At 43.8% G+C, this 26,233-nt stretch overlaps 1 protein-coding gene across 2 annotated transcripts in view; it reads left to right on the forward strand.

Annotated features, from left to right (window-relative positions):
* The window catches only part of LOC138665170 (lysosomal alpha-glucosidase-like), a 194,723-nt gene that overhangs the window by 44,745 nt on the left and 123,745 nt on the right, over window positions 1–26,233 (forward strand). For both annotated transcript variants that reach the window (XM_069752430.1, XM_069752431.1), the window contains exons 4-6: window positions 10,281–10,446; window positions 11,370–11,466; window positions 11,636–11,755. In XM_069752430.1, coding sequence (XP_069608531.1) covers window positions 10,281–10,446; window positions 11,370–11,466; window positions 11,636–11,755 — 383 coding nt within the window. The remainder of the gene's footprint in view (window positions 1–10,280; window positions 10,447–11,369; window positions 11,467–11,635; window positions 11,756–26,233) is intronic.

Consider the following 26,233-nt stretch of genomic DNA (forward strand, 5'->3'; position numbering starts at 1 on the left):
TGTTTTATACTGACCGCACAGTATTCCATCCTGTCCTCTCTATCTAGCTAGACTGGTCTCCTGTGCTCATCCTGGTTTCATTCTGTGTATGTCTTTTCCCTCTCCACTCACAGTCATTACTTGTGGGGGGCTATCTATACTTTGGGGATTTTCTCTGAGGCAAGATAGTTTTCCTGTTTCTATCTTTAGGGGTAGTTAGTTCTCAGGCTGTGACGAGGTGCCTAGGGAGTGTTAGGAGCATCCCACGGCTACTTCTAGTGTTGTGTTTACCTTAGGGACTGCGGTCAGTACAGGTACCACTTCCTTCAGAGCTCGTCCCATGTTGCTCCTAAACCACCAGATCATAACAGTACAAGTGGCCAAAAATGAATTAAATGCATCTCAAAAGAAGAAAAAAATTCTGAGCCATTTTTTTTTCTGTGCTCTCTTTTGTCTTTTTTTTCCTCTTGATCTCTGGGTGGTTCAGGATTTATGCTCTGGCATGGATGTTCAGGGTTTGTTTTCTCGTGTGGATCAACTTGCTGCAAGAGTACAGAGTATCCAAGATTATGTTGTCCAGACTCCGGCTTTGGAGCCTAGAATTCCTACTCCTGATTTGTTTTTTGGGGACAGATCCAAGTTTTTGAACTTTAAAAATAACTGCAAATTGTTTTTTGCTTTGAAACCCCGTTCTTCTGGTGATCCCATTCAGCAAGTAAAATCATCATATCCTTGCTGCGTGGTGACCCTCAGGACTGGGCATTCTCCCTTGAATCAGGGGATCCGGCATTGCTGAATGTAGACGCATTTTTTTAAGCGCTCGGATTATTGTATGACGAACCTAATTCTGTGGATCATGCAGAAAAAACCCTGTTGGCCTTGTGTCAAGGTCAGGAAGCGGCAGAATTATACTGCCAGAAATTTTGGAAATGGTCTGTGCTCACTAAATGGAATGAGGATGCTCTGGCTGCTATTTTCAGAAAAGGTCTTTCTGAAGCCCTTAAAGATGTTATGGTGGGCTTCCCTACGCCTACTGGTTTGAGCGAATCTATGTCTCTAGCCATTCAGATTGATCGGCGTTTGCGCGAGCACAAAGCTATGCATCATATGGCAGTGTCCTCTGAGCAGAGTCCTGAACCTATGCAATGTGATAGGATTTTGACTAGAACAGAACGGCAGGAATTCAGACGTCAGAATAGGCTGTGTTTTTACTGTGGTGATTCTGCTCATGTTATTTCTGATTGCCCTAAACGTACTAGGAGGGTCGCTAGGTCTGTTACCATTAGTACTGTACAGCCTAAATTTCTTTTATCTGTGACCCTGATTTGCTCATTGTCGTCCTTTTCTGTCATGGCATTTGTAGATTCAGGCGCTGCCCTGAACTTAATGGACTTAGAATTCGCCAGGCGCTGTGGTTTTTCCTTGCTGCCTTTGCAGAGCCCTATTCCTTTGAGGGGCATTGATGCTACTCCATTGGCCAAGGATAAACCTCAGTACTGGACACAGATGACCATGTACATGGCTCCTGCACATCAGGAAAATTGCCGTTTTCTGGTGTTGCATAACCTGCATGATGTTGTAGTACTGGGTTTTCCATGGTTACAGGAACATAATCCAGTGCTGGATTGGAAAACTATGTCTGTGACTAGTTGGGGTTGTCAAGGGGTACATAGTGACGTTTCTTTGATGTCAATTTCCTCTTCCCCCTCTTCTGAGGTCCCTGAGTTTTTGTCGGATTTCCAGGATGTATTTGATGAGCCCAAGTCCAGTTCCCTTCCTCCACATAGGGACTGTGATTGTGCTATTAACTTGATTCCTGGTTGTAAGTTCCCTAAGGGCCGACTTTTCAATCTGTCTGTGCCAGAGCATGCCGCCATGTGGAGCTATGTTAAGGAATCTTTGGAGAAAGGGCATATTCGGCCCTCTTCGTCACCATTGGGAGCGAGTTTCTTTTTTGTTGCTAAGAAGGATGGCTCCTTGAGACCCTGTATAGATTATCGTCTTCTTAATAAGATCACGGTCAAATTCCAATACCCCTTGCCTTTGCTTTTTGATTTGTTTGCTCAGATTAAGGGGGCTAGTTGGTTTACTAAGATTGACCTCCGAGGGGCATATAATCTTGTTCGTATTAAACAGGGTGACGAATGGAAAACTGCATTTAATACGCCCGATGGCCATTTTGAATACCTTGTGATGCCATTCGGGCTCTCTAATGCTCCATCTGTGTTCCAATCCTTCATGCATGATATTTTCCGCAATCATCTTGATAAATTCATGGTTGTATATTTGGATATTTTGATATTTTCCGATGATTGGGAGTCTCATGTGAAGCAGGTCAGGATGGTGTTCCAGATCCTTCGTGATAATGCTTTATTTGTGAAGGGGTCTAAGTGCCTATTCGGAGTTCAGAAGGTCTCTTTTTTGGGTTTTATTTTTTCTCCCTCGTCTATGGAAATGGATCCTGTTAAGGTCCAAGCTATTCATGACTGGATTCAACCCACATCTGTGAAGAGCCTTCAAAAATTTTTGGGCTTTGCTAATTTCTATCGCCGTTTCATTGCCAACTTTTCCAGTGTGGTTAAGCCCCTTACTGATTTGATGAAGAAAGACGCTGATGTGACGAATTGGTCCTCTGTGGCTGTTGAGGCCTTTCGGGAGCTTAAACGCCGATTTACTTCTGCCCCTGTGTTGCGTCAGCCGGATGTTTCTCTTCCTTTTCAGGTTGAGGTTGACGCTTCTGAGATTGGGGCAGGGGCTGTTTTGTCTCAGAGGGATTCTGATGGTTCTTTTATGAAACCGTGTGCTTTTTTTCCCAGAAAGTTTTCGCCTGCGGAACGCAATTATGATGTCGGCAATCGGGAGTTGTTGGCTATGAAGTGGGCGTTTGAGGAGTGGCGACATTGGCTTGAGGGAGCTAAGCACCGCGTTGTGGTCTTGACTGATCATAAGAATCTGATTTACCTCGAGTCGGCCAAGCGGCTGAATCCTAGACAGGCTCGATGGTCCCTGTTTTTCTCCCATTTTGATTTTGTGGTCTCGTATCTTCCGGGATCTAAGAATGTTAAGGCTGATGCCCTCTCTAGGAGTTTTTCGCCTGATTCTCCTGGAGTCCTTGAGCCGGTTGGCATTCTTAAGGAAGGGGTGATTCTTTCTGCTATCTCCCCTGATTTGCGGCGGGTGCTTCGGGAATTTCAGGCTGATAGGCCTGACCGCTGTCCAGTGGGGAAGCTGTTTGTTCCTGATGGATGGACAAGTAAGGTGATTTCTGAGGTTCATTGTTCAGTGTTGGCTGGTCATCCTGGGATTTTTGGTACCAGAGATTTGGTTGCTAGGTCCTTTTGGTGGCCTTCCTTGTCACGCGATGGGCGTGCTTTTGTGCAGTCCTGTGGGACTTGCGCCCGAGCCAAGCCTTGCTGTTCCCGCACTAGTGGGTTGCTTTTGCCTTTGCCGGTCCCTGAGAGGCCCTGGACGCATATTTCCATGGATTTTATTTCGGATCTTCCTGTTTCCCAGAAGATGTCTGTTATCTGGGTTGTTTGTGACCGGTTCTCTAAAATGGTCCATCTGGTACCTTTGCCTAAGTTGCCTTCCTCCTCAGATTTGGTTCCACGTTTTTCTCAGCATGTGGTTCGTTTGCATGGCATTCCGTAGAATATTGTGTCTGACAGAGGTTCTCAGTTTGTCTCTAGGTTTTGGCGGGCCTTTTGTGCTAGGATGGGCATTGATTTGTCTTTTTCTTCGGCGTTTCATCCTCAGACTAATGGCCAAACTGAGCGAACTAATCAGACCTTGGAGACCTATTTGAGATGCTTTGTGTCTGCTGATCAGGATGATTGGGTGGCTTTCTTGCCGTTGGCCGAGTTTGCCCTTAATAATCGGGCTAGTTCGGCTACTTTGGTTTCGCCTTTCTTTTGTAATTTTGGTTTTCATCCTTGTTTTTCTTCTGGGCAGGTTGAGCCTTCTGATTGTCCTGGTGTGGATTCTGTGGTGGACAGGCTGCAGCAGATTTGGACTCATGTGGTGGACAATTTGACGTTGTCTCAGGAAAGGGCTCAACGTTTTGCTAACCGCCGTCGGTGTGTTGGTCCCCAGCTTCGTGTGGGGGATTTGGTTTGGTTGTCTTCTCGTCATGTTCCTATGAAGGTCTCTTCCCCTAAGTTTAAGCCTCGGTTTATTGGTCCTTATAAGATTTCTGAAATTATTAATCCGGTGTCTTTTCGTTTGGCTCTTCCAGCCTCTTTTGCCATTCATAATGTTTTCCATAGATCTTTGTTGCGGAGATATGTGGTGCCCGTTGTTCCCTCAGTTGATCCTCCTGCCCCGGTGTTGGTTGAGGGAGAGTTGGAATATGAGGTTGAGAAAATTTTGGATTCTCGTTTTTCGAGGCGGAGGCTTCAGTATCTTGTCAAGTGGAAGGGTTATGGCCAGGAGGATAATTCTTGGGTTGTTGCCTCCGATGTCCATGCCACCGATTTGGTTCGTGCTTTTCACTTGGCTCGTCCTGATCGGCCTGGGGGCTCTGGTGAGGGTTCGGTGACCCCTCCTCAAGGGGGGGGTACTGTTGTGAATTCCGCTCTTGGGCTCCCTCCGGTGGTTGTAAGTGGCACTTTTGTGAGTTCTGCTCTTAGGCTCCCTCCGGTGGTTTTAAGTGGAATGGCTGCTCCTTGGATTTAGCTGTCAGCAGCTGCTTCCACTGAATGTCTATTCTGCTCGGCTATTTAGCCTGGCTCTTTCCTTCAGCTTGTGCCACTTGTCAATTGTTCCTGGTTGGATTCACATCTCTTTGGATTTCCCTGTTATCCTGACCAGTTCAGCTAAGCTAAGTCCTTGCTTGCTCTTTTCTGTCCACAGGTTGTGGACTTTTGCGTTCTGTGCTTTCTATGTTTGTCCAGCTTGTCAGTATGAATTAATTCAGTGATGCTGGAAGCTCTGGGAAGCAGATTTACCCTCCACACCTTTAGTCAGGTGTGGAGATTTTTGTAAACTCTGTGGATTTTTTGTAGTGTTTTATACTGACAGCACATTATTCCATCCTGTCCTATCTATCTAGCTAGACTGGCCTCCTGTGCTCATCCTAGTTTCATTCTGTGTATGTCTTTTCCCTCTCCACTCACAGTCATTACTTGTGGGGGGCTATCTATACTTTGGGGATTTTCTCTGAGGCAAGATAGTTTACCTGTTTCTATCTTTAGGGGTAGTTAGTTCTCAGGCTGTGACGAGGTGCCTAGGGAGTGTTAGGAGCATCCCACGGCTACTTCTAGTGTTGTGTTGAGCTTAGGGACTGCGGTCAGTACAGGTACCACTTCCTTCAGAGCTCGTCCCATATTGCTCCTAAACCACCAGATCATAACAGAACCCCCTGTCCTTGGGATCAATGGTGGCCTCAGAAGCTCAAACCCAGAGAGTTCATTTAGAAGAAAGCCATAGAGTTTCCTCAGCACATTTCTGATGCATGATTTTGCCTTTATGACTTAGTTAGGCAACCGTCTTCTTATGCAATTATTCATAAATATTTGACTAAGACTAGAGAATTTTTTTAGTGGAGGATAGGAGTCAAGTTCTAATCCCTCATCACATCCTCTGGATTTCATGAATCTAGCAAAATAGCACAGACTACTACTCCTAACCTCCACCAAAACGTTGCACCTGGCTACTTGTATTACATTTGTAATTATTGGTAAACCATATTGCCAAAGAAAGAAAGAATTGTCTGCAAGTTCTCCTATGAACCGCAGCTACAAGTGCTTCTCACAAAATTAGAATATCATCAAAAAGTTAATTTATTTCAGTTCTTCAATACAAAAGTGAAACTCATATATTATATACTGTAGAGTCTACTTTCTGTAATGAATTTGCTGAGTATGAACCTACCCAAACTGATATTAGAGGGAATCTATCACCATTTCTTTTCTGTGTAATCTGAAAGCAGCATAATTTAGAGACAGAGACTCTGTTTGACTCTATGCACAGTCTACACAGAAAGCTGCCAATCAGTGGTGTGGCCAAGGTTACACAAAGCTCAGCATTCAGAGAACTGGTAGATGTGCAGCAGCTGAAACAGTGAATTTATCAAAATTGCAGCAAGCAGCACAGTAATCGACACATCACTGGTTTCAGGGTCTTTGTCACTGCATCATGCTGCTCTCAGATGGGATAGCAATAACCTGGTGGCAGTTTCAAAACTACTGAGCATGTGTCAAATCACATCAAGTCACCCAGACTTATTTTATTTATGTGTTTGATTAAAAATGCAATTAATATAAAAATTCACATCAGATCCTTCCCCACAGTGATGGGATTTTCAGCAGCTAAATGTGAAAACTGTCCGTGTCTCTGATCTGTGATTGACTGCAATGGAAAAAAATGCCAGAATTTCTATTAGCTTTGCTAAATGTGACTTGGTAAAAAAAAGATTGTTCCACTCAAGGTGCAGGTGCAGCACCCCAGGGTCCTGGTCGTTGCAGTAATACCATTCTCCTCTAGGGGGGAGTGATGTTACATTTGGAGGCAAAGAAGGACAACTGCATCCAGGTATCACAAACATGCAACACATTTCACACTCCAGGCCACCAGGGGAAGCTCTGCTCCTATTTATTAGGGCACTCCTCACACTTAGGTAAAACTGGTTGCCTGGGGAGGAAGTTAGTTAGTTGCTGGCTGAGCTTCGCTCAGGTAGTTGGTCCCTGACAGGGGTGGGAGCCTGTCAGAGATTGAGACAGAAGGACACAGAGCTGTGCATGCCCTGACAGCTGCAGCTTCCAGAAAGAGACACTGAAGGAGAACTGTATTGCAGAGAGGGTGAAAGAAGTTGTAGCAAAGGAGTGAATACCAGGAGGGGAACAGCCCTATACAGGCTGCCTCCTTCTGAGGCGCAGGATCCCGGTAGCCGGAACACCGAGGGAGCAACGATCCTTTATACCTTGCTCCAGAGACTGGCAGGACAGCTAATTTCACGTTACCTGTCTGCCCCTACACCCAGGAGGCAAGGTGGCACCCCTTAGAGGCTGGGGCATGATAGAGTCCCTGTAAAACGCCTCAAGCCACCGGTCCAACGGGTTTGTCCTATCCATCTGGGGGACAGAGAGAGAGACATAACATCTACAACATCTGTGAGGACCTTATGAGAAGCTTAGCAGTAAGGGACTACAACACCACGGTGCTAGAGGAAGGCTACTGATTTCTACCTGGACAAGGGGACTCTGGACTTGTCTCCAAACCGGCCGGACTCTGTCTGCCCTGTGATCTGGTGCTTTGGACTGTGGATGGTGAAGCCTTCAGTAAAGGTAAAGAGACTACAACCTTGTGTCCTCGTTCTTCACTGCGCCACTCACCATCCACCACCTACATACTGGGAAGCCCTAGGGACATACTTCACCTGTTGGAAGGTATAACATCTATCTGCCATAACATCACCCCAGCGGACCCCTGAAAGCAACGTCGGTCATCCTGACAAAATACCACAGGTGGCGTCACGAATGTTTCCCCTTTAAAGACCTTTCCTCTTTTCACGGATGTCCCAGGGCCACTGACCGGGTCAGCCACCGTGACATCCCCCCTGTGAACTGAAGGACCCGGTACCGAGGACCCCCACTGCCCTTGGGGGCGATCCACAGGTATCCCTCAAAGAGTCCTAATTCCTAGCTCCCACTGCCTACATTTATATAGGGGCTTCTCACAAAATTGGAATATCATCAGAAAGTTAATTTATTTCATTTCTTCAATACAAAAAGTGATTCTCATATGTTATATAGAGTCAATACCAATAGAGTGATCTATTTTAAGTGTTTATTTCTGTTAATGTTGGTGATTATGGCTTACAGCCAATGAAAACCCAAAAGTCATTATCTCAGTAAATTAGAATACTTTATAACACCAGCTTAAAAAATTATTTTAACATCCGAAATGCTGGCCTACTGAAATGTATGTTCAGTAAATGCTCTCAATACTTGGTCTGGGCTCCTTTTGCATCAATTACTACATCAATGCGGCGTGGCATGGAGGTGATCAACCTGTGGCACTGCTGAGGTGTTATGGAAGCCCAGGTTGCTTTCATAGCAGCCTTCAGCTTATCTGCATTGTTTGGTCTGGAGTCTCTCATCTTCCATTTATCTGCATAGCACAGGAGTCGTGGCCACTAGGGTTGAGCGAAACGGGTCGGCCACTTTCAGAAGTCGCCGACTTTTGGCAAAGTCGGGTTTCATGAACCCGACCCGACCCCTGTGTGGGGTCGGCCATGAGGTCGGCGATCTTCTGAATGTGGCATCGGAATTCCGATCCCGATTTCCGATATGTTTGCAATATCGGAAATCGGTATCGGAATCCATATACCTAATAGGAATATACTCACCCTCGGACGCGCCCTGCTTCTTTCCGGCAGCCTTCCTTCCTGCAGAGGAATATTTTACCCTACAGCACTGGGTACTATGTTTCTGTACAATATTAGAATGCCAATTTTATGCACATTTCTTACTGAAATACATACCTGACCACAAAATCTGTAATTTAAAACTACAAGACAGATTACTAAAAGCATCTTTTACAATATTGTCAACAAATGTTGTCAATTTAGTCGAAATTGGGCCAGAGAAGTAGCGGAGCATAATATGAATTGTCTACTTTCCCCCTAAAGTGCACTTTAATGAGACTGAAATGTGCCTGATATTCATGTAAGGGTTTTTAGGGAGAACTGGCTATTTGAGGAATTCAAGTAAAGTCTGATGATGAATGCTGGTTCAGTGTGATGATGGGGTGTTATATAATATCACCAATATGTTATAATGTTACAATTTAGAAGAAAATAATATAGGCTAAAGTGTTTCTGGTAGAATAGCAACTGGTACGAATAGACACAGTGGCCACACCAAGGATAGACATAAGTGGTGACTTTAGGCAATGGCAAGTAATCTGAGCAAAACTGATGCTTAATATTTTGTCATCTTCTTAAACTGAGAAACTGGAGATGACCTCTGAGACCTCAATTGTTGGAGGCCACAATGTAGTTACTCCTCTAAACTCTCTACAATCTAGCCCTGTTACTTTGAGGGTAGGGTCATACCACCGTTTTCTCCACATCCAAGAAAAATGGTCTGATTACTCTGATCAAACATCGATAAGCGTGCCACCAGTTTTTCTTGGACATGGAGAGAAAAAAAAAATCATCCACCTTCTCCATTCTGTCAGTCTGGGAAAATCAGACCGCCCTCGAATGGCATGAGGTCCATTTTTTTTTTCAGGTACCCACAGACTTGCTTTGACGATTTGGTATGACACTCAGATCAAGATCAGATTTGTCTCCAATTTTTTTTCCACCGATCACTTGGTCCAAGGAAACAATTGGACTTGTGCACAGCCCCATAGAATATAATAGGTATGAGTGCTCTCTGTGAAAACCATGGGTAGCGCTTGTTCAAGAAAATCAGTCATGTGCATGAGCTCTATATGTGATAAAGATGACGTAGAAGACGGGAGAGCTGGACTGTGGGAGAGAGCCAGCAGTTTCGCCCATATTATAAGATATACAGTAGCACAAAATAAATGGGCTACATGATAAACTGGCTAACGCATGATAAAGGAGATGAAGAAGTGAATAAAATTTTCAAATACACTTATTATTGTAGAAAGCCTCCATGTTAGCACTACCGAATTATAATAGGGCTAATCCATCTTTTGGTTTAATATGCATTATGTTCCAACAAATCCACATTAGTAGCCCATTGATATTAATGGGGTGGATCTAAGAAAAGATCTTCAGCACGTGCATTGTTTTCATATGTGTATCTTCAAGAATCAGTATATAAAAAATAGAAAACTCATCAAAATAATAAACACGACAAATAATATAAAAAATATATAAAGTAAAAATAAATATGGCAACAAAACTTAAAAAAATATTGTAAAAAAAAGAGAACCTCTGCAGATCTAGACTTTCTTACTCAAGTGCGAATGAGATAAGTCCACTAAGCTGGAGATATGTCTATGGCACATTTGTGCCCTGTGAACATGGCACACTAAACATTTATTGACATTTGAGTATTTCATATTGGCCAAAAAATGAGGTTACTTTGGAGGCTCCATTGCAGGTCTGATCATTTGTACTAGAACAAATATTGCATCATGGTGAAATGACAGACACCATGTTGGAAATCTAATATATCCCGTTAAAAGTCGAAAGTGTCTGTCTGGTGCTGATGGTTGACACCATATTAATCCTAATGATAAGCAGAACAAACTAAATTTAAAGCGCTGATGTGAGCCCAGCCTTTTCTGTGTTATAGCAGATCTCTTCATTTTTGTTCCTTTAGATTAAATACTTCTCTGGCTCCATTGCTATTTGCAGACCAATTTATTCAGATGTCCACCTCTCTGTCTTCAAACTTTCTGTATGGACTGGGTGAACATCTTACTTCAATTAACCTTGACTTGAACTGGACAAGATTAACATTTTGGAATAGAGACTTAATACCTCGGGTAAGGAAGGTGGAATCCGACTATCTATCCATTTATCTAACATCTATCTATCTATCTATCTATCTATCTATCTATCTATCTATCTATCTATCTATCTATCTATCATTTAGTTTGCTAAAGGGGTTGTCCAGGCTTTTCACAAAGACTTCCAAATCCTCACATTGTTCATTTATGACATTTTTAATTAATAAATCAATAGTACAAATGAAAACGAGAAACTTTGTAATATATCTTATTAGAGAAATATGCATCTTTCTCCTCTTGGACTGGATTTTCAATTCATGGGTACAATCTGTAAGATCTATATTCAATGAACACAGATAGGAGATGACGGTTGGTGTTCAAAACATTCTATGGCGATGGGAGGAGCTAGAGACAGAGACAGACATTCTCCTGAAGCAAAAGTTATATTTCTCCATAGAACTTTATGCGCACTAGCTGTCATCTCCTATCTCAGATATGTGGTAATATATATTCACTGACGACAGATTTTAGCTGTGAACTGAGAATTTTGAGAAGAAAAGATCAGTCCCGAAAGAGAAAGAAGCAGATTTCTCTAATAAGATATATAGCAGTTACTTATTTCAATGTATACTATTCATTTATGAAAAAAAATAACAGTTACTCTTTAAGTTAAAACTGTTCCATCTGACGTAAGAGTGATGGCTACCGCTGATAAAAGGCTTTTGATTGGCTGCATCTGTCATGTAGTATAACAAAGCCACATGAACACCGGTGGCACATCTGGAATATCTTCGGCATGGAGGTGAGAAATTGTTTTATTATTTTATCTGGGATACTTTAGTATTTGAGGAGTTGTGTAAAAAATTGTGGCAAAACACAGTACACTGTCTTGATATAACCTTTTATTTTATCATTTTCTTATATGTGTAACAGTGTCTGTTTGATTCTCATATTTCTAGAATGATGCAAACCTGTATGGCACTCACCCTTTTTATGTTGCATTTGAAAAAGATGGTTCAGCTCATGGAGTATTTCTGCTTAACAGCAATGCTATGGGTAAGTATGTAATATAACATGAAAAAAAGCGAATAATTGATAATCTGTGATTATGAAAAGTTCTAATGATGCAATACATACATTATATTCCATCTGTAATATTCTACATACTAATGACAAACAGCACATAACATTGTACACAAAATAATATTTGTTAATATTTATCTAGATATCATACTACAACCCGCTCCTGCTTTAACCTGGAGAACTACAGGAGGGATTTTAGATTTTTATGTCTTTCTGGGTCCGGACCCAAAAACAGTTGTCAAGCAATACCAGGATGTCATCGGTAAGAAAACTGTTTAATTCATACATTTTTTGCTTGACATATTTGATAACAAGTTGCCTGAAGGCAATTTGATTTCTGAAGAAAATATGGTAATTTTTTGTTGATACAGTAGCTGTGTGGTTCAAAAATATAATATCCAAGCTACAGATAAGGATCTTTATTCACTACAGACATTGACATTTTAATTGAACTGAGAAATATTAACTATTAGGTTTGACGCTGTGAGTTTCGGGCCATTGTCATGGTGGAAAGCCCAGCCATGATCCATCTTCAATGCTCTTACTGAGGGAAGGAGGTTATTGGCCAAAATTTCATGATACATGACCCCATCCATCCTTTTTTCAATACGGTGCAGTTGTCCAGTCACCTTTGCAAAAAAACCACCCCTAAAGTATGATGTTTCTCCCACCATACTTCACGGTTAGGTCGGTGTTCTTGGCATTGTAGCCATCCTTCTTCTTCCTCTCAACACGGTGGGTGGAATTGATACCAAAAAGTTTTATTTTGGTCTCATTTGACCACATGATGACCTTCTCCCATGCCTCTTCTTGATCATTCAGATAGTCATTGGCGATCTTCAAACGGGACTGGATATGTCCTGGCGTGAGCAGGGATAACTTGTGTGCCCTGCAGAATTTTAATCTATGACTGTGTAGTGTGTTACTAATGGTAATGTTTGAAACTGTGGTCCCAGCTCTCTTCACGTCATTAACCATGCCCTCCCATGTAGTTCTGGACTGATTCCTGACCTTGCCTCAGAATCATCCTTTCCCTATGAGGTGAGACCGTGCATGAAGCCCCAGACTGAAGAAGATACTCATCTTGTGTTTCTTCCTTTTTCTAGTAATAGTGCCAATAGTTGTTGCCTTCTCACAAAGCTGCTTGCCTATTGTCCTTATTGAATATAGCAGGATATGGTCCACAAAAAAAGAAATGTAAGAAGTTTTAGTCCATTTGCTAAACTTTTACTGTATTAGTTAAAAACCAAAAACCAAACAAAACAATGTGATACCAAAAACACCACAGTGAGAAAACGGGAAAGGGAGGGCTGCTGAGCCACCCCCAAGACACAAAAGGGATTTTAAAAAGCTGATAACCATACGCCAGTCTAGTTTTTGGCAAATGTAATTATTGCTTCTCCAAACCGGCTATACGCTAATGGGCAGAATGCGGTGTATGCTATATTTACATAACCGCAATATCAGCCTCTTAGTATTGTCTAACTATGGGGCTGTTCCTGACCCACTGACCACAGAGTAATCCCTCACTTGTTTAGACACTACAAATATATTTATAGTCCAGCAATCATATCACTTCTGTAGATCAGAAAACACCCACGTATATAAGTCAATATTAATTTCAATCAGCATTGTAAATAGCAGCATATAAGGCCTAGAGATCAGAAGTAGGCACAGAGAAAATCATCATCAGTCTCGGGTCTCATCACTTCATCGTAAATATGAGAATCCCATGTGTAATATTTTGACATTAGATTAACAAGACATCTGTAACATAGCATAAGTATATGGTGCTTTAGTAATGATTATCTAGCCCAAATACACACTGATGTCTCATTAACCCCTTAGTGACAGAGCCAATTTGGTACTTAATGACCAGGCCAATTTTTGCAATTCTGACCACTGTCACTTTATGAGGTTATAACTCTGGAACGCTTCAACGGATCCCGCTGATTCTGAGATTGTTTTTTCGTGACATATTGTACTTCATGTTAGTGGTAACATTTCTTCGATATTACTTGCGATTATTTATGAAAAAAACGGAAATATGGCGAAAATTTTTAAAATTTTGCAATTTTCAAACTTTGTATTTTTATGCCCTTAAATCAGAGAGATATGTCATGAAAAATAGTTAATAAATAACATTTCCCACATGTCTACTTTACATCAGCACAATTTTGGAAACAAAATTTTTTTTTGTTAGGGAGTTATAAGGGTTAAAAGTTGACCAGCAATTTCTCATTTTTACAACACCATTTTTTTTTAGGGACCACATCACATTTGAAGTCATTTTAAGGGGTCTATATGATAGAAAATAATGAAGTGTGACACCATTCTAAAAACTACACCCCTCAAGGTTCTCAAAACCACATTCAAGAAGTTTATTAACCCTTTACGTGCTTCACAGGAACTGAAACAATGTGGAAGGAAAAAATGAACATTTAACTTTTTTTTGCAAACATCTTAATTCAGAACCATTTTTTTTATTTTCACAAGTGTAAAAACAGAAATGTAACCATAAATTTTGTTATGCAATTTCTCCTGAATACGCCAATACCCCATATGTGGGGGTAAACCACTGTTAGGGCGCACCGCAGAACTTAGAAGTGAAGGAGCGCCGTTTGACTTTTTCAATGCAGAATTGGCTGGAATTGAGATCGGACACCATGTCACATTTAGAGAGCCCGTGATGTACCTAAACAGTGGAAACTCCCCACAAGTGACACCATTTTGGAAACTAGACCCCTTAAGGAACTTATCTAGATGTGTGGTGAGCACTTTGAACCCCCAAGTGCTTCACAGAAGTTTATAACGTAGAGCCGTGAAAATAAAAAATCGCTTTTGTTTACACAAAAATGATATTTTCGCCCACAAATTCTTATTTTCACAAGGGTAACAGGAGAAATTAGACCACAAAAGTTGTTGTGCAATTTCTCCTGAGTACGCTGATACCCAATATGTGGGGGTAAACAACTGTTAGGGCGCACCGCAGAGCTTGGAAGAGAAGGAGTGCCGTTTTACTTTTTCAATGTAGAATTGGCTGGAATTGAGATTGGACGCCATGTCGCGTTTGGAGAGCCCCTGATGTGCCTAAACAGTGGAAACCCCCCACAAGTGACACCATTTTGGAAACTAGACCCCTTAAGGAACTTATCTAGATGTGTGGCGAGCACTTTGAACCCCCATGTGCTTCACAGAAGTTTATAACGTAGAGCCGTGAAAAAAAAAAATTTCATTTTTTCTACAAAAATGATCTTTTTGCCCACAAATTTTTATTTTCACAAGGGTAACAGGAGAAATTAGACCACTAAAGTTGTTGTGCAATTTCTCCTGAGTACGTCGATACCCAATATGTGGGGGTAAACCACTGTTTGGGCGCACCGCAGAGCTTGGAAGAGAAGGAGTGCCGTTTTACTTTTTCAATGTAGAATTGGCTGGAATTGAGATTGGACGCCATGTCGCGTTTGGAGAGCCCCTGATGTGCCTAAACAGTGGAAACCCCCCACAAGTGACACCATTTTGGAAACTAGACCCCTTAAGGAACTTATCTAGATGTGTGGCGAGCACTTTGAACCCCCATGTGCTTCACAGAAGTTTATAACGTAGAGCCGTGAAAAAAAAAAATTGCATTTTTTCTGCAAAAATGATCTTTTTGCCCACAAATTTTTATTTTCACAAGGGTAACAGGAGAAATTAGACCACTAAAGTTGTTGTGCAATTTCTCCTGAGTATGTCGATACCCAATATGTGGGGGTAAACCACTGTTTGGGCGCACCGCAGAGCTTGGAAGAGAAAGAGTGCCGTTTTACTTTTTCAATGTAGAATTGGCTGGAATTGAGATCGGACGCCATGTCGCGTTTGGAGAGCCCCTGATGTGCCTAAACAGTAGAAATCCCCCACAAGTGACCCCATTTTGGAAACTAGACCCCCCATGGAACTTATCTAGATGTGTGGTGAGAACCTTGAATGCCCAAGTGCTTCACAGAAGTTTATAATGCAGAGCCGTGAAAATAAAAAATATATTTTTTTTCCACAAAAAAGATTTTTTAGCCACCAAATTTTTATTTTCACAAGGGTAACAAGAGAAATTGGACCCCAAAAGTTGTTGTCCAATTTGTCCTGAGTATGCTGGTACCCCATATGTGGGGGTAAACCACTGTTTGGGCGCACGGCAGAGCTCGGAAGGAAGGAGCGCCGTTTTGGAATGCAGACTTTGATAGAATGGTCTGCGGGTATTATGTTGCGTTTGCAGAGCCCCTGATGTACCTAACCAGTAGAAACCCTCCACATGTGACCCCATTTTGGAAACTAGACCCCCCAAGGAACTTATCTAGATGTGTGGTGAGAACTTTGAATGCCCAAGTGCTTCACAGAAGTTTAGAATGCAGAGTCGTGAAAATAAAAAATATTTTTTTTTCCACAAAAAAGATATTGTAGCCCCCAAGTTTTTATTTTCACAAGGGTAACAGGAGAAATTGGACTGCAATAGTTGTTGTCCAATTTATCCCGAGTACGGTGATGCGCCATATGTGGGGGTAAACCACTGTTTGGGCGCACGGCAGAGCTCGGAAGGGAAGGAGCGCCTTTTTGGAATGCAGACTTTGATAGAATGGTCTGTGGGCATTATGTTGCGATTGCAGAGCCCCTGATGTACCTAAACTGTGGTAACCCCCCACAAGTGACCCCATTTTGGAAACTAGACCCCCCAAGGAACTTATCTAGATGTGTGGTGAGAACTTTGAATGCCCAAGTGCTTCACAGAAGTTTAGAATGCAGAGTCGTGAAAATAAAAAATATTTTTTTTTCACAAAAAAGATTTTGTAGCCCCCAAGTTTTTATTTTCACAAGGGTAACAATAGAAATTGGACCCCAGAAGTTGTTGTCCAATTTCTCCTGAGTACGCTGATACCCAATATGTGGGGGTAAACAACTGTTAGGGCGCACCGCAGAGCTTGGAAGAGAAGGAGTGCCGTTTTACTTTTTCAATGTAGAATTGGCTGGAATTGAGATTGGACGCCATGTCGCGTTTGGAGAGCCCCTGATGTGCCTAAACAGTGGAAACCCCCCACAAGTGACACCATTTTGGAAACTAGACCCCTTAAGGAACTTATCTAGATGTGTGGCGAGCACTTTGAACCCCCATGTGCTTCACAGAAGTTTATAACGTAGAGCCGTGAAAAAAAAAAATTGCATTTTTTCTGCAAAAATGATCTTTTTGCCCACAAATTTTTATTTTCACAAGGGTAACAGGAGAAATTAGACCACTAAAGTTGTTGTGCAATTTCTCCTGAGTATGTCGATACCCAATATGTGGGGGTAAACCACTGTTTGGGCGCACCGCAGAGCTTGGAAGAGAAAGAGTGCCGTTTTACTTTTTCAATGTAGAATTGGCTGGAATTGAGATCGGACGCCATGTCGCGTTTGGAGAGCCCCTGATGTGCCTAAACAGTAGAAATCCCCCACAAGTGACCCCATTTTGGAAACTAGACCCCCCATGGAACTTATCTAGATGTGTGGTGAGAACCTTGAATGCCCAAGTGCTTCACAGAAGTTTATAATGCAGAGCCGTGAAAATAAAAAATATATTTTTTTTCCACAAAAAAGATTTTTTAGCCACCAAATTTTTATTTTCACAAGGGTAACAAGAGAAATTGGACCCCAAAAGTTGTTGTCCAATTTGTCCTGAGTATGCTGGTACCCCATATGTGGGGGTAAACCACTGTTTGGGCGCACGGCAGAGCTCGGAAGGAAGGAGCGCCGTTTTGGAATGCAGACTTTGATAGAATGGTCTGCGGGTATTATGTTGCGTTTGCAGAGCCCCTGATGTACCTAACCAGTAGAAACCCTCCACATGTGACCCCATTTTGGAAACTAGACCCCCCAAGGAACTTATCTAGATGTGTGGTGAGAACTTTGAATGCCCAAGTGCTTCACAGAAGTTTAGAATGCAGAGTCGTGAAAATAAAAAATATTTTTTTTTCCACAAAAAAGATATTGTAGCCCCCAAGTTTTTATTTTCACAAGGGTAACAGGAGAAATTGGACTGCAATAGTTGTTGTCCAATTTATCCCGAGTACGGTGATGCGCCATATGTGGGGGTAAACCACTGTTTGGGCGCACGGCAGAGCTCGGAAGGGAAGGAGCGCCTTTTTGGAATGCAGACTTTGATAGAATGGTCTGTGGGCATTATGTTGCGATTGCAGAGCCCCTGATGTACCTAAACTGTGGTAACCCCCCACAAGTGACCCCATTTTGGAAACTAGACCCCCCAAGGAACTTATCTAGATGTGTGGTGAGAACTTTGAATGCCCAAGTGCTTCACAGAAGTTTAGAATGCAGAGTCGTGAAAATAAAAAATATTTTTTTTTCACAAAAAAGATTTTGTAGCCCCCAAGTTTTTATTTTCACAAGGGTAACAATAGAAATTGGACCCCAGAAGTTGTTGTCCAATTTATCCCGAGTACGCTGATGCCCCTTATGTGGGGGTAACCCACTGTTTGGGCGCACGGCAGAGCTCAGAAGGGAGGGAGCACCATTTGACTTTTTGAGCGCAAAATTGGCTGTCGTGTTTGGAGACCCCCTGATGTACCTAAACAGTGGAAACCCCCCAATTCTAGCTCCAACCCTAACCCCAACACACCCCTAACCCTAATCCCAACCTGATCCATAATCCTAATCACTAACCCTAACCATAATCACAACCCTTACCCCAAAACAACCCTAATGTCAACCCTAACCATAACCCTAATCAAAACCCTAAATCCAACACACCCCTAATCCTAATCTCAACCCTAACCTCAAACCTAACCCTAATCCCAATACACCCCTAATCACAACCCTAACCTTAACCCTAATCCCAAACCTAACCCTAATCCCAAGCGTAACCCTAATGCCAACCCTAACCCTAATACGAACCCTAATCCAAACCCTAACCCTAATCCCAGCTCTAACCCTAACTTTAGCCCCAACCCTAGCCCTAACTTTAGCCCCAACCCTAACCCTAGCCCTAGGGCTACTTTCACACTTGCGTCGTTTGGCATTCCGTCGCAATCCGTCGTTTTGGACAAGAAACGGATCCTGCAAATGTGCCCGCAGGATGCGTTTTTTGCCCATAGACTTGTATTGCCGACGGATCGTGACGGATGGCCACACGTCGCGTCCGTCGTGCACTGGATCAGTTGTGTTTTGGCGGAGCGTCGGCACAAAAAAAGTTCAATGAAACGTTTTTTTGTACGTCGCATCCGCCATTTCTGACCGCGCATGCGTGGCCGTAACTCCGCCCCCTCCTCCCCAGGACATAGATTGGGCAGCGGATGTGTTGAAAAACTACAGCTGCTGCCCACGTTGTGCACAATTTTCACAACGTGCGTCGGTATGTCGGGCCGACGCATTGCGATGGCCCCGTACCGACGTAAGTGTGAAAGAAGCCTAACCCTAAGTTTAGCCCCAACCCTAACCCTAAATTTAGCCCCAACCCTAACCCTAAATTTAGCCCCAACCCTAGCCCTAACCCTAGCCCTACCCCTAACCTAACCCTACCCCTACCCCTAACCCTACCCCTAACCCTAACCTAACCCTACCCCTAACCCTACCCCTAACCCTACCCCTAACCTAACCCTAACCTAACCCTAACCCTACCCCTAACCCTAACCTAACCCTACCCCTAACCCTACCCCTAACCCTACCCCTAACCCTACCCCTAACCTAACCCTAACCTAACCCTTACCCTACCCCTAACCCTACCCCTAACCCTACCCCTACCCCTAACCCTACCCCTAACCCTAACCCTAACCCTACCCCTACCCCTAACCCTACACCTAACCCTAACCCTACCCCTAACCCTACCCCTAACCCTAACCCTAAATTTAGCCCCAGCCCTAACCCTACCCCTACCCCTAATTTTAGCCCCAACTGCTGTTTTCCTGCCAGCCGGCAGATGGAGACAGATGGCGGGTGCACTGGGCATGCGTCCGCCATGTTCTGCTGCCGGCGGCCAGGAGGAGCAGCAAGAGGATCCAGGGACCTAGGTGAGTATGCTAGGGTCCCCGAATCCCCCTATTTCTCTGTCCTCTGATGTGCGATCACATCAGAGGACAGAGAATTACACTTTACTTTTTTTTTTTTTTTTAAACAGTTAATTACCGGCGATCGCAAAACAGGGGTCGGTAATACCGACCCCGATCGTGCTCTTTGAGGTCTCGGCTACCCCCGGCAGCTGAGACCCCAAAGATCCTCCCGGAGCCGGCCGGCGGGCGCACTGCGCATGCGCCCGCCATTTTGAAGATGGCGGCGCCCACCGGGAGACACGAGGAGCATCGGGGGAGCTAGGTGAGTATTGAGGGGCCACCTGGGACCCCTTTTCTCTGTCCTCCGATGTGCGATCACATCGGAGGACAGAGAAATTAAAAAGAGATCGCTTTTTTTTTTTTTTTTTTGCGATCGCCGGTAAACGGTTAATTACCGGCGATCGCAAATGCGGGGTGGGTTAAAACCCCCCCGAATCATGTTCTCTGGGGTCTCGGCTACCCTCGGCAGCCGAGACCCCGGAGAAAATCGGCCTCTGGGGGGCGCTATGGACTTTTTCCACAGCGCCGTTAATTAACGGCGCTGTGGTTTAAGTACCCTTAGCGGCCGCCGTTAAAAGGCGTATCGGCGGTCGCTAAGGGGTTAAAATGGTTGGATCTCACCCATTCATCTTTATTTAGGAAGGGTTAATGGCCTCTGTTATCAAATGGCATCTTCCGACGCGTTTCGTCCTGTCTCGGACTCATTAGGAGAGTGCAAGAGTACCTGTCTGGCTGCATTACATAGTACCCGCTTGTGTCCTATATATAACATGTAGATCCGGGACGCGTGCGATGTACAGCATCCTCGGCATGCAGCGCATTTCCGGTCTGCAAGCCTCACTTCCGGTCTGCGTGGTGCATCTAATGCGCATGCGCAGTGCATTAGACGCATAAACCATCAGCGGTGACACGCAAACTCTTAAAGAAACATAGCAATGCTTGGTTCTTTTACAAAACATAATTGTGAGGAGACATTAAGTATGAAAAAATGTGAGCCACACGGATATGTATTCCAGAGGCATCAAACCTATTAGTCTGCATGGAGAAACTCATTAGTATGCTTTATAGGGAAACGATTCCGCGCGACTATATTTAAACAGAGCAATTCATCTTTATGCAAATTATAGTACCATTCTGTTTTTCCACAATAGTACGGTCCGGATTTTCCCCGAACTTTTTATATGTAAGTACCAACATGGATCATGGAGAAATGAGGCCAGAGAGATAGTATGAAAATACATGCCCCAAAGGTTCATACCTGTTTGTGTTAAATGATTGTATATAGTGAGGGACGCCACAGACCACAGGAATGCCCTATATTTATCCTGATGTAGATCTATACTCCTGGTGTCCTACCTGACGCGGAGGTTGGCACTCTAGGGATCCTGTGCAGTTGGCACCCCCACTCAACGGCGGCTATCCCTATTTAGCTCACCCTATTAGGCCCTACAATACAAAAAAGACAGAAAAAATATATATATAAAGGGATATATGTGAACCCTATATGTAACTTGTATGCCAAGGACACATATTGTATACTACTATATTATTGCATATTACATCTTAAAAGTAGTTATTTAATTAATTCTTAAGGAGAGGCGGTCGGGGGAGGGGGTATACGCCAATGTATAGAAAACCTATATTATCCTACACTGTCAGGCTACACTCCTGCCTGACGCGGAGGTTGGCACCCTACAAATCCTGCGCGAATGGCGCCCCCACTCAATGACGGCTCTCCCTATTACCATATCCCTAAATGGGCCTGCGATATTGCGAAAAGAATAGGGTAAGGGTGTGTGTATGAAATGTAAGGGGTCATGTGTAGTGGGCCGATGGTAGAAGCCCCTATTGTGTTTTTAAAGAAAACAACTATATGATAGTTGTTTGTTCAAGCCATTCGGTTGTGTTGTTTTCAAACAGAAAATCCACCTGCTTTCTTTTTGAAGTATCAGTTTATCCCAGTCACCTCCCCTTGCTGGGGGAATGATTTTGTCAATCCCCACAAATTTGATTTTCTTGTGATCACCACCATGACGTACATTCATGTACATCACTTGGCAAAGGATTTAAACAAGTAATAGTGTTATGGTCATTTCCTTTATGGTATAAAGCATTCTCCCTCACACCGTATCCTTTCCCTGTAGTTCTACTCCAGGGCTTTACAGACACACTGTTTCATACACTATGTTACCACAGCCCAGTTTATTGCCACAGTCCTGATCAGCGAGTCTCTACTCAATCAGCGGTTCCACATCCTATTTCTTCCACTAATGGATCTACTGCTTGGGACCACCACTAGTCCCACGAACTCAGCCCGTTACCTTTGGCGCTACAAGCTGTGGAGGTTCGTGACTAGGCATCTTATCCATGGATGCCTTTTCCGGAACGTCACTGTGACTAGTCAGTCACCTCTTCTTTAGGATCTCGTTATTCCTGTAGCTTATTATGAAAGAACCCCACTAAAATATAACATTTATTTAATTTACTTAAAATGGTCAGAATTAGAATAATACAAGAACAATGACAAAAATAATACACCAGAGGGTATAAATCACATGTGGAGGAAGTCTCTCTTGCACTCTGGATACCCTAAATTTGTAAACCTTTTCTACCGGTGGAGTTTGGCACCCTAGCTTGAACGCAATGTGGCTCCCCGCTCACCGATGGCTGCCCTTAATGTTCCCTAATGCACCCTACTGCTGAATAGCTTCACCAAAAGAAACACCAATAATGCAAAACACTATTGTACATGAATGGACTAACATTAAGCAGCCTGCAATAGAGTAGATAAATTGACCACAATTATTCCAGAAAACAAATTGATAAAACAATCTAAAATACTATCCTACACCAGTGCCAGCTATATAAATATAATATATATATAACACTTAAACAAGGCCACAGATGTACAAGCATCCTAGTCAAGTGGATGTCAGATTATCATATAATACCACAACAATGTTTTAATAAACAATAGACTGCCCAATTTATTTCAATAAAATACCTGACCATCCCTCAAATGTCCATATACAGGTCCTTCTAAAAAAATTAGCATATAGTGTTAAATTTCATTATTTACCATAATGTAATGATTACAATTAAACTTTCATATATTATAGATTCATTATCCACCAACTGAAATTTGTCAGGTCTTTTATTGTTTTAATACTGATGATTTTGGCATACAACTCCTGATAACCCAAAAAACCCGTCTCAATAAATTAGCATATCAAGAAAAGGTTCTCTAAACGACCTATTACCCTAATCTTCTGAATCAACTAATTAACTCTAAACACATGCAAAAGATACCTGAGGCTTTTATAAACTCCCTGCCTGGTTCATTACTCAAAACCCCCATCATGGGTAAGACTAGCGACCTGACAGATGTCAAGAAGGCCATCATTGACACCCTCAAGCAAGAGGGTAAGACCCAGAAAGAAATTTCTCAACAAATAGGCTGTTCCCAGAGTGCTGTATCAAGGCACCTCAATGGTAAGTCTGTTGGAAGGAAACAATGTGGCAGAAAACGCTGTACAACGAGAAGAGGAGACCGGACCCTGAGGAAGATTGTGGAGAAGGACCGATTCCAGACCTTGGGGAACCTGAGGAAGCAGTGGACTGAGTCTGGTGTGGAAACATCCAGAGCCACCGTGCACAGGCGTGTGCAGGAAATGGGCTACAGGTGCCGCATTCCCCAGGTAAAGCCACTTTTGAACCATAAACAGCGGCAGAGGCGCCTGACCTGGGCTACAGAGAAGCAGCACTGGACTGTTGCTAAGTGGTCCCAAGTACTTTTTTCTGATGAAAGCAAATTTTGCATGTCATTCGGAAATCAAGGTGCCAGAGTCTGGAGGAAGACTGGGGAGAAGGAAATGCCAAAATGCCTGAAGTCCAGTGTCAAGTACCCACAGTCAGTGATGGTGTGGGGTGCCATGTCAGCTGCTGGTGTTGGTCCACTGTGTTTCATCAAGGGCAGGGTCAATGCAGCTAGCTATCAGGAGATTTTGGAGCACTTCATGCTGCCATCGGCTGAAATGCTTTATGGAGATGAAGATTTCATTTTTCAGCACGACCTGGCACCTGCTCACAGTGCCAAAACCACTGGTAAATGGTTTACTGACCATGGTATTACTGTGCTCAATTGGCCTGCCAACTCTCCTGACCTGAACCCCATAGAGAATCTGTGGGATATTGTGAAGAGAAAGTTGAGAGACGCAAGACCCAACACTCTGGATGAGCTTAAGGCCGCTATTGAAGCATCCTGGGCCTCCATAACATCTCAGCAGTGTCACAGGCTGATTGCCTCCATGCCACGCCGCATTGAAGCAGTCATTTCTGCCAAAGGATTCCCGACCAAGTATTGAGTGCATAACTGAACATTATTATTTGTTGATTTTTTTGTTTGTTATTAAAAAACACTTTTATTTGATTGGATGGGTGAAATATGCTAATTTATTGAGACAGGTTTTTTGGGTTATCAGGAGTTGTATGCCAAAATCATCAGTATTAAAACAATAAAAGACCTGACAAATTTCAGTTGGTGGATAATGAATCTATAATATATGAAAGTTTAATTGTAATCATTACATTATGGTAAATAATGAAATTTAACACTATATGCTAATTTTTTGAGAAGGACCTGTAGAAGGATTCTGCGTTGTCGTGAAGGTTGGCGCCCTAATCTAGGCCGAAAAATGGTGCCCCCGCTCACCGACGGCTAGCCCTATATACACTCCTTGACAGAAGTTATGTCGCTTATCCATGTTATGTAAATCAAAGCTTATAAGTGTTAGGTGTCGAGTTCCTGCTTCTGCACAAGGGGAATCTCGAGCCATCTCCGCTGCGGTCTCCCATTCTTATCCAGCCGCAGTGGAGTCTGCTCAGCAGAGACGTCGGTCCCAGCGTCTTGCTCAGTCTCACTATGTACAAAGAGTTACTGCTGCTTTTCCTGCTTCTGCCATTGAAGTCAGTGTTGGGCAGCGGTGAGCAGATGCTTTTGGGGCTAAGTCCTGCTTTTCTCTTTCTGAGCATGCCCAGGGCAAGATCTCCCATTGGAGATCGAGGGTCACATGCTCAGGTACTGCAGCACATCCCATTGGTCCTCCAGGAAGGTCCTGAAAGGGCAAAACTTTGGTAGCAGCTTCCCATTGGTCCTTTATTGGAAGGTCCTGAACGTGCTGCAACTATATAAGCTGCGCATGACCGCACGGCCATGCGCTAGTGTACATTTGTAAATGTGTGTGTGTTGTGAGTGAAAGTCGCTCTTTAAATAACCCTCCCTATTGGATGACTGTTCGCGGAAGGTGTATGTTTGCTATCTAGCGCCCGACTTAGCCATCAGCACGTAAACACACAATACAGCGTCTTATTGCTGTGACCGCCAGTGCGGCGCCTTGTGCTTTCACAGCGCTTTCCTGACCCAAGCCTGGGTGGTTAGTGGCGTTCGCCAGTGCGGCACTGCATGCACTCTCGTGCTTCTATTGCTGTCACTCTGACACCTCAGTAGCGGTGTCGAGCGCATGAGGTCTATGTACTCAAATCCTGTGTCTTGGGATTGAGTTCTGAGACTCGTTGCTTGCGCTCTTGGTGCGGTACCACGGCCCTGTGACGTAACAGGGTTCGCTTCCTTCACACAGGGTGAGGTTAGCCCATGTGTGTATTCACTTTGTACCGCCATATAGTCCGTCATTACTTGGCAGCAGGTTCCATCTCTGCACGGTGGACCCCGGGCTGCGAACGCACCATACTCTATCTGTCTTATTATTTGGTGCGTTCCGCTAGCCCTAACATTACACTAGCGCCAGGGTCTGGCTAGTAATGACGGACAAACAGCAATCCTTGCGGTATATCCAGCAGCTGGAGGGTAGGTTGGCGGCTCTCGAGAGCTCAACCTCAGCTGTGGATGTTACCGCAGTTGCTGTACAGGCTGCTAGCGTGGCTGCAGCAACCTTGTCCATTGCCACCCCTGTTCCGACATTATCTCGCCTCCCGCTGCCAGAAAAATTTTCTGGTGATAGCAAATTTTGTAGGGGATTCGTGAGTCAGTGCTCTATTCACCTCGAGCTCCTGGCTGCACGTTTTCCCACAGAGCGGGCTAAGGTGGGATTTATAGTGTCTCTCTTGTCGGACAGGGCGTTGGAATGGGCTACGCCGCTGTGGGAGCGTGGCGATCATGTGGTGCAGAGTGCTCCGCTGTTCCTGAGCACTCTGAAACAGGTCTTTTTAGGACCTCAAGTCACCCATGATACTGCGCTCCAACTGCTGGCATTAACTCAGGGTGAGTCCTTGGTCAGTCATTTTGCCGTCCAATTCTGCACTTTAGCTTCTGAGCTGGACTGGTCGGATAAAGCCCTTATCCCCATATTTTGGAGGGGCCTGGCTGATCATGTTAAGGACGCTCTGGCCACTAGGGAGATTCCTGCCACACTGGAGGCGTTAATAACTGTCTCCACTCGAATTGACCTCCGTTTTAACGAGCGGAGGTTAGAGCGAGCCCAGTGTAGGCAGAGGTTTCGGCTGGCTCCTACCTTTGCGAAACCTCTGGAATCTCCGGTCCTGGTTCCTGAGTCACATGAGGCCATGGAAGTGTCACAAGCGGGATCTAAGTCCCGGACCGCTTGTGCACTCAAGGTCTGTCATGTTTGCCAGCAGTCAGGACATCTAGCCACCAGATG

This window comes from Ranitomeya imitator, chromosome 2, assembly GCF_032444005.1.
Source record: "Ranitomeya imitator isolate aRanImi1 chromosome 2, aRanImi1.pri, whole genome shotgun sequence".
NCBI classification, from domain to species: Eukaryota; Metazoa; Chordata; class Amphibia; order Anura; family Dendrobatidae; genus Ranitomeya; species Ranitomeya imitator.